The sequence below is a fragment of the Triticum dicoccoides genome, chromosome 7A (genome assembly GCF_002162155.2).
Source record: "Triticum dicoccoides isolate Atlit2015 ecotype Zavitan chromosome 7A, WEW_v2.0, whole genome shotgun sequence".
Lineage (NCBI taxonomy): Eukaryota > Viridiplantae > Streptophyta > Magnoliopsida > Poales > Poaceae > Triticum > Triticum dicoccoides.
Window position 1 is genome coordinate 548,686,014 of NC_041392.1, and position 9,325 is coordinate 548,695,338.

Genomic DNA, 9,325 nt, shown 5'->3' on the forward strand with positions numbered 1-9,325 from the left:
CCTTAGCCCCCCTTTTGACCCACGCGGACGAAATTTGTATAGTGTTGAGTATCTTGTATATGTGGTTATATGTTGAAAGTCCCGGTCTTCTAAATGCAATTAACACTTGCTACCCCAAAATATATTTGCTTCTCCCACTAAAAACAATATGATTTGATATGCCCTTTTGTCAGGTAAACGAGACAGTCAAATGTAACAACATATTCAAAAACACATATATAACGAGTAAACACAATACACACGGAGACAAGCACATGACTCGGTGGTTAGCCGTGCCAGTGACTCGGTGGTTACCCCAAATATATTTTCCTTGTCCCAGTCAAAGATACCTTATGTATCGCGTTTGATCATGTACTCCTTGTATACGCCGAGGCTAAAAACACACGCAATTCGCACACCATGCTCACCAATGCACGTGCAAATACTAATAACTAAACTAAAAGCATCGCAACTGCTACACAAACCTGCTTAAAAATAAAGTTATTCTAACATAGACAACTGCTACACAAATACTAACAAATTTGTTAGGGGTTTAAAGTTATGGAATAGGTGAGAGTGGTGGTTTTTATTCATGAGACCTTCCCTTCCTTCACTATCATCGGACATCATTGTTGGCCGCTCTTTGGTATATACCCATTGGCTGAATTAAGACTATCAACATGCACAGACGTTCACTGGTTCGCACGGCTACCTTCCAAACCTCTAGATTATAGCAGTTTGTCGAGTGTACTCCCTTGGCAACGCCAAAGGGTTACGTGCAGGAGGAAGCCATGTTGGTGTGAGACTACTCGCCCGCCATCACTTGAATTATATATATATATATATATATATATATCCATTTTTAAATGTAGCTTTTGTCATGCGAGGGTTATATACTGCACCCATTGGCTACCCATCATGCACAGGAATACTTGATGGTTTTGAGCATAGGTGCCAGTTTGTGCCCATAGATATTGAAGTGATTGGGTATAGAAAATTACATGGGTATGAGTTTGGGCGGGCAGTATGAAAAAGTAAGACCGATTTTTATGAGTCGGATCTTGTAAAAGAAATATAACTTTCTTTCTAGCAACATGAGGATGATATGATGTAAAAATATATAAAAAAGTTGCAGGTAAGTGCACAATCAATAAGCTTGCATCACAGGAAAGCATAATTTATGTATTTTTTAAAGTCAAACATATATGCCTAGTCAACAATCACAGATCACTGATTTATGAAAAATCCAAAAAGAATAATACATAGAAAAAACATGCCTTTGACCACCTTAGCCCCCCTTTTGGACCCATGCGAACCAATTTTGATGAGCCCTGACTATCTTCTATATGTGGTTATATGTTGAAAGTCCCAGTCTTCTAAATGCAACCAGGACTTGCTATCCAAAAAAATAGTTGCTACCCCCGCTAGAAAGAATATGTTTTGATATGCCCTTTTTGTCAGATAAATGAGACCGTCAAACGTAACGAAATATTTAAAAACGACATATATACCGAGTAAACGCAATTCACACATGAAAACGAGCACGTGGCTCGATGGTTCCATGCAGCCCAGCCCGCCTAAGTTTGATCCATGGGATCATCTCGTCTCAGGTGTCTCAGTCGAGGTATTTCCATTGTCTCCGCCGCACGCACCTCATATGTCCACGGGTCACAGCGAGAACTCATAGCTGGCGTGTGAGTTGCTGCGTGTGCGAATGTGCGGTGCGTTTGATCATGTACCACACCTTGTATCCGCCGAGGCTAAGAACACACACAATTCGCACACCATGCTCACCACTGCACGTGCAAGTACTAATAACTAAACTAAAAGCACCGCAACTGCTACACAAAACCTGCTTAAAATAAAGTTATTCTAACATAGCCAAAGCCAAGCCAACCAAAACCTAGCTAAATTGCGGTACAGATAGGCACACGACCAAGCCAGCCACACACACACGAGAGGGAGAGCCACATGCATCCGCTCCACGGAACATCCTGCCATTCTCTAGTCCCTCTACACCTGGAAAGTACGCGTCGGGGGGCTTTCCTCCCGTAAACACCTCATAAAAATCATTCTCAGGAGGACCAAATCACCCGAGCCCAAGCCAAAACCAAAACAAATACCAACACACACACACACAGCCAGCCAGCCAGCCAGCGAAAAAATCCCCCCACCCCGTCCCTCCCTGCAATAGCAAACACGCGGAAAAAAAATGGAGGCATGAACACGCCCTCCTCCTCCGTCCGCCCCTCCTCCCCCGATCCCGCCCGTCGGCAGCCCAGCGGCCCCGCCCCCCCGCCCCCTCCTCGCCGGCGGCGCCCTAGCTCGTAGGCGCGCGTGAGGGAGGGAAGCGGCGCGCAGCGACGATGCCGTCGCACTCGGATCTGGACCGGCAGATCTCGCAGCTGCGGGACTGCAAGTTCCTGCCGGACGCCGAGGTCAAGGCGCTCTGCGAGCAGGCCAAGGCGATCCTCATGGAGGAGTGGAACGTGCAGCCCGTGCGCTGCCCCGTCACCGTCTGCGGCGACATCCACGGCCAGTTCTACGACCTCATCGAGCTCTTCCGCATCGGGGGCGACACCCCCGACACCAACTACCTTTTCATGGGCGACTACGTCGGTAGGTCCCCGCCGCCCCCGGCCTTGTCCGCACAAAGGATTCGGTCAGGTCGATCGATCTGATTCCCAGGATTAGGCGGGTTACGAATTCGATAGATCCTCCCCTCCTGGTCTCTGTGGATTGGAAGGTTTGAGCTGGCGGGGCTGCGAATAGATTGTTCACGCTAATGATTTTTATTTTTTCTTACTGTTGTTCCATGGATTGCTGGAATGAATTGTGTCATCATGCTAGGTCCTGTTCTGTTGATTAAATAGGGTGGATGCTGTTTCGGATTAGATATGTCAACCGAGGCAAAATTTATTGAAGAGTATGAAGGGATTTTCATGGGCATGAATGGATATCCTTGAAGTGTTCCTTGTAGTAACGGCGCATTTAGAGAATTGGAGCGATGGTTTTGGACTTTTGTTGCCTCATTTAACAAGGCGAAAGGCTGCCCGGTAGAGCGACAAACAGGGATTTTTTTTTTGTCGTTATTCGCGTATGCTTTTCCCTGCGTGGCAAGCATTCTCAGAACTGATCTCAGCATGATTACGTTGTAAGAATGACAACCATTCGTCGACTAAGGTGTCGCTTCATTGCCCTTCGATGGTAAGCTGTTCCGCTCGCCTTAGCCATCTAGCATATGGGGCCCACAGAGAATTTTCTGCCGCTGCCCACTTGTCGCTGATACTGGGCTGGTAAAATACATTCCCGTGCTGCTGTGGTGAGGGTGAAGAGAGGGCTTTGCGAGGCAGAAGGTAGGGTTGTGCGATGGTGTCTGATGATGTGAGGATGGGGAGGAGCGGGGTGGCTCCGCTGCTGCGGTGAGGGAGAAGGGAGTGGTTGTGGCAATTAGGTCACAGGAGTAGATGGGGCTATTAGATGATGGGCTTTGAGGTCACAGGAGTAGATGGGGCTATTAGATGATGGGCTTTTAAGCCAGATGGGACGTGGGTATTGTATACCCAGCTCTCAGCCTTTTTGTTTTTGTCTTGTTATGTGCTGTTTGCTCTGTTCCCAAGATTTCTAGGGCGCTAGCGTATTGCCTTATTTATAACCACTTGTAATTATTTGTGGGGGTTGCGCCCCTTACTTTTGAAAACCATGGTGTCTACAGCACATGCTTCCGATGTATTTATGCAGCACACCTATGAATCAGACAAATAAGACACCACTCAATGAGTATCTTTATTAACAATAATCATTTTGTAGACATTCGGTAGAAATGCTATTATTTATGCTAAGTTGACGGGTTCTTTCCTTTCTATCTATAATTTGATTAATTTATTTTTCTTTGGATCGTGTTCATTTGGTTCTGTGTTATAACTGCATTGATTTTTATGGACATTTGCTGCAGACCGTGGCTACTATTCAGTGGAGACTGTTTCATTATTAGTGGCTCTCAAAGTTCGTTATAGAGACAGAATCACAATATTGAGAGGAAATCACGAGAGCCGACAAATCACTCAAGTGTGAGTTCCTATTTCTCGATTCTGAAAAATCTTACAGCAGTTGCCAATTGCTAGCTTCAGCATAGTACTCTCTGAATTGTAATTACTGCAAAGCATATTGGCATTATTCCATAAATCTGTTCGAATGGCTGAGTTGGAAATGGATTATCTCCAGACACGAGTATGCTTTGTTGTAGAAAAGGCACTGAGAGGTTTTCGCTGTCAGAAGATTAGTACATATGTTACTTTGGTGTCTCCTGGTTTGTGACTTTTGCCTTCTTTACTTTTAAGTTACTTGCTACTTATTGAAGATTCTTGTCCAAAATCTAAACCTATAACATGATACTTGAATATTATTGGCAAATGGTCTGTTCACACATCGAGCCATATGTTAATTTAATCAATGAGACCATAGACATTAAATTAGGAAACGTTAAGTGTGGAAACAAATCTGTCGGACCTTGCTCCTGTTACTACGTGGGATTGCTGCACAACACAATCTTCTTCGTGATATGATGAATTTCTGATGTGTTGGAGGCTAGGTGTTTGTGGTATTGTTTTGACTAGGGGCAGCTACAGTGGGTCAGGGTTGGGATCACTAAGTATTGCTGCAAGACACATCTGATGGACCCACTGTAGATTATTTGCAGCATCATGATTTTGCGATGTGAAGTAGGACAGAGTTTGGGATATCATGACTTGAGGAGGTGCAGCCGATGGATCAGTGTGTAATGGTTTCAGTCAAATGTACGAACCAAGGTACAATTGTGCATTTGACCCAGGCTCCTGACTTTCTGCACTGGCCAAGCTCTAAGCTTCGGCCTTCGGAAGTGCATGAGAAAAAGTCTGAAGGTGATATATTGTGATTTGACCATCCGAAATGGTATAAACCATCAATTGTGATTTGGAATTTGGCTTTCAATTCTTCTGTCACCCCTAGCTGCTCTTGACCGGAGATCACATCAATTGTGATTTGGAATTTGGCTTTCAATTCCCCTTGGACTTCAACATGAAGGTGAAACAAAACAGCTTATAAATTTGTAGTAGAAGAAAAAAAAGATCTCATTTGCTACATACAAGAAAAATGTGGAAGTAATCATAAGCAGTGTAAACTCTTTACCCAAAGGTTGATAATTTTTTAATTAGTCATCATATCGCTATAACATGACTGGACAACAATGCATGTAGAACCGTAGTTTTTGGCAGTAACTTTATACCATATTGTGTTGAGGCTGCCTGGCTTGCCACCCCTGTATATCATATATGTAACTCTGCTTTCGCTTTTAGAATCAAATAATGGTGGATATCTAGCATTATTTTTTTGACATTATGAATTGGTCTTCAGGCTTCATAGTTTTACATCGTGACATGCTTTGACCCAGTGCAACAATTTTGACTGAGATGTTTCTTCACAGTTTCTATCCTATATTTTTGTGCACCATCCTATTGTTTGAAATATATTACTTATCCATCAAATGATCAAATATCCAATTATCCATATCAAAATTTGACAATACATATTTGTTTCAATTATATCCACTTGTCTCTGTGGTGTGGCTGTAACAAGGTTCCTGTCAACAATCACATCCCGAGGTAAAAAAGAAATGCACATAGCTACACAGTAGCCTGGCAGTTATACGAGTATATAACTAAATAAAGATGCATTCCTTGAATGTCCATTTCTTCACTTGAGCTCATCTGATCTCAGTGAACAGTAAAATAAAAAAGGTGCTAAGAAAATCCAAAAATCTTCTACATTCCTTTCCTTTGGAACAATATAAATCTTTCATCTTCTATCTGATCTGTTATATTCTTATATTTGAAAAAAATAAGTCATGGAAGTATCCAGTAGAACCCATATTTTGGGTTTACACTTGTTAACTCTCACATGATATTTGGATGGACGAGATGGACATATTTAGGTGCACCTGAAGCTCATATCCATGACTCTTCAGTAGACCCGTCACAGACAAATAAGTCAGTTGTGAGGGTGGCTAGCTGACTCCCAGATCTCATTCAATGGTAAATGGTCCATGTGGAGTTCAGATGTTAGCAGTTAATGTATTGTAGGGTTTGTGCTCGCTCTGGTATACTGAAGTAGGTGAACTCTCACATGATATTTGGATGGACGAGATGGACATATTTAGGTGCACCTGAAGCTCATATCCATGACTCTTCAGTAGACCCGTCATAGACAAATAAGTCAGTTGTGAGGGTGGCTAGCTGACTCCCAGATCTCATTCAATGGTAAATGGTCCATGTGGAGTTCAGATGTTAGCAGTTAATGTATTGTAGGGTTTGTGTTCGCTCTGGTATACTGAAGTAGGTGACATAAGTCATAACCTGATGCTGATTTACTTCGTGCAGAGAAGAGATAACTGGCTTGGGTCTGAAAATGGTTATTCCAAGAATACATTTTATCTGCATAACAGTTATATCGTGATCTGAACTTTAGCCTGGGGTGTGCATTGTGCTACTTTCTGAAATGCAAGCCTATCCATAGTGTTCGAAGGTGTTCCTGACAAGTTCTTGGCTACAGGTATGGCTTCTATGATGAATGCTTACGAAAGTACGGAAATGCAAATGTCTGGAAGTACTTCACAGATTTGTTTGATTATTTGCCTCTCACAGCTCTTATAGAAAACCAGGTTTGTTTTTTTCAAACAAATTTGTTGGTTTGCTCTGTTATTATGGACATAAAATTCATTCCCATGTACGCCTGGTTAAAGAAGAAATTTCTATTTTGCAGGTGTTTTGCCTCCATGGTGGTCTCTCTCCATCATTAGATACATTGGACAATATTCGTTCTCTTGATCGCATACAAGAGGTACACTGCATTTTACTGTTTGAGCTGGTGCCTAATATATGGATCATTTTATGCATGAAGTCTGTTGATTTGAACTACTCAATAGACACAGCAAACATTTTTGATATGGTCAATGTAGCTCTAGTAGAACAGAACAATGTGTAGATTCTGAATCTTTATTTAGAAGGCCAAAGTCGATCCTTGGGCTTGAGCAAAGGAAGTCATGTGCAGCCCCCCCTTTTTTGCCATTGAATTTCATTTATCTTGCATATGTGCATTGGCACACCTGGCATTCTTCAGAAGCATTTATCTGATGTGGTAAATTTCTCGTCAATGTACAGCAAGTATCCCCGAAGAGGTTTACTATATAGATAATTCGTCTAAGAAGTTACAGTGAATTGTTCTTTCGTGATATATAATTACATTTTCTGCCAAGACCAGGTCGACTAAGTGTTCTAACTGGTTGCAGTTATGTCGTTTGCACAGTTCCCCAGTCCTGCACGAATTTTACTTGCTAGTTCAGTTTTAGTGGGAAAATGGCTTTAAAATTAAAACGTGCAATATGGTTGGTACTTGGTATAGATTGTCGACTTAATATTGCATGAACCTTACTTCATTGCACCTTTGGGTTCAAGAATTTTTGTCTTCTGCAGAATATGTGTGCTGTATTCTGCGTTTTGGTCATACTCTTGACTTTTCTTTTTGTCTGTTCTCTAAAATGGCTGTAGGTCCCGCATGAAGGACCTATGTGTGATCTTTTGTGGTCTGATCCTGATGACCGATGCGGGTGGGGAATTTCACCAAGAGGAGCAGGCTACACATTTGGACAAGATATAGCACAACAATTTAACCATACAAATGGTCTTAGCCTTATTTCAAGGGCCCATCAACTTGTGATGGAAGGGTTCAATTGGGCACAGGTTGGTTTCCAGTGTGTTAGATTCCTTTGGCCCTAATCATTTTCGCACAATTCCTTAAACATGAACATGCACATAGAATTTCCCTTCATCTCTGGCATTTGCGCATCAGACTGGAAAACATCCTTGCAGGAAACTTGAATAATTGATTTGCCTTATGTCGATCACTGTGCAGGAGAAGAATGTTGTCACAGTTTTCAGTGCGCCAAACTACTGTTACCGGTGTGGTAACATGGCTGCGATTCTCGAAATTGGGGAGAACATGGATCAGAACTTCCTCCAATTCGATCCAGCGCCGCGGCAAATCGAGCCAGACACAACGCGCAAGACCCCCGACTACTTTTTGTAATCGTGGTGTTGACTTTTTTTAACTCTTTGTGCTGCTGGTGCTCCTCTCATCCGCAGCACTGCCTGGCTGGATCTGTAGATCTCTGTCCTTAGAAAATGGGATTCCTTGAGCTGAGTTGTGTACCTCCCTCTCATTCTTTTGTTTGGAGATTTTGGTTGCCGCTTCTCAGGACCTCATAGGACATGTTAAAAGTACATTGCATTGGTATTTTTTTTGTATCTCCATTTTGTATTGTTTCCGAGACAGAGAAGGGAAGCTGCAATAGAATCGTCTCGTAACATATTTCATGCTCTTCTTCAGAAGAGTTCCCTTATTTCAGGGATGTTGTGTTGTCTGGTATGGCCTGTGGAGGATCTGCCTCAAGTGACAAAAGTTGCTTGGTCTGTGTGAATTGTGTATGGGTTTTTTTCCAATGTTTGTGCATAATTTCCTGTTATGTTCTCTTTATAACAGTTCGCTGGGATCACCATGCCAGCACCTATATTAAGATGCATTGCCCGTCAAAGAAAAACTGGAACGTCTGTGAGTCCTTCTGGAGAGCCCATTGGTTAAAAGGAGGGGAATTAAGTGCAAGTTGTTTCCACCAGTTTGCGTCAGAGAGAAACGGAGGAACACCATTAAAAGGCTGCACGACGATGCAGGAGTTGGGTGAAAGATGAGGCCGATTGAAGTCCCTACTGGAATAACACTACTATCGATACAATCTACAAAGTAAAAAAAAAACCCCAGAGAAGATCAAGGATCAAAGACCTATAATTCTCTGTAGTCCGGTATATAAAACTGTATTGAAACCTATTGACTCAAGTTTATTCTACCAATTGCCAACAACACCTTATGTGTGGCTAGTAACTTTAGAATTGAAATTATGAGTTATATTTAAGTAGTTTTCTTTAGTGGTCATAAAAAACAAAATCCGAAGCGCCCTTGTGCCAGGTAGAATCATTGCAGGTGATGCTCTATTAGCACATGAGTTGACAAATTTCTTGCAACACAAAGAAAAGGCAGCCACAGTCATGTGACCCTCGAGCTTGAGTGTCGAATGTTTTTTTTTAAGAACGTGATGGTAAAGAGGCTTCAACAAGAGATGGATGAACCGTGTTATGAAATATATCCCTGCAGTAAGATATCAGACCAGTGTAAACAATCCCCTTAAGCGGACAAAGAAAGAACAGAAGTTTAACACCTGAGTTAGCATGTGTGGTTTTCTTTCCTCTCTTTCCTCTTG

At 42.4% G+C, this 9,325-nt stretch overlaps 1 protein-coding gene across 1 annotated transcript; it reads left to right on the forward strand.

Annotated features, from left to right (window-relative positions):
* Positions 1-2,130: 2,130 nt before the first annotated feature.
* Positions 2,131-8,418, forward strand: LOC119332502 (serine/threonine-protein phosphatase PP2A-1 catalytic subunit). The gene is made up of 6 exons (XM_037605680.1): positions 2,131-2,598; positions 3,935-4,049; positions 6,568-6,676; positions 6,778-6,855; positions 7,563-7,754; positions 7,927-8,418. Exons 1-6 carry the CDS (start codon positions 2,346-2,348, stop codon positions 8,098-8,100), a joined length of 921 nt encoding a protein of 306 aa, XP_037461577.1. The 5' UTR covers positions 2,131-2,345; the 3' UTR covers positions 8,101-8,418.
* Positions 8,419-9,325: the final 907 nt, after the last annotated feature.

Excerpts from the sequence above, each read along its gene's own strand:
- LOC119332502 (XM_037605680.1), top strand. The coding sequence starts at position 2,346 with ATGCCGTCGCACTCGGATCTGGACCGGCAGATCTCGCAGCTGCGGGAC. Across the intron at positions 6,677-6,777 it reads CAGCTCTTATAGAAAACCAG|GTGTTTTGCCTCCATGGTGG; the intron begins GTTTGTTTTTTT and ends TCTATTTTGCAG. Across the intron at positions 7,755-7,926 it reads AAGGGTTCAATTGGGCACAG|GAGAAGAATGTTGTCACAGT; the intron begins GTTGGTTTCCAG and ends ATCACTGTGCAG.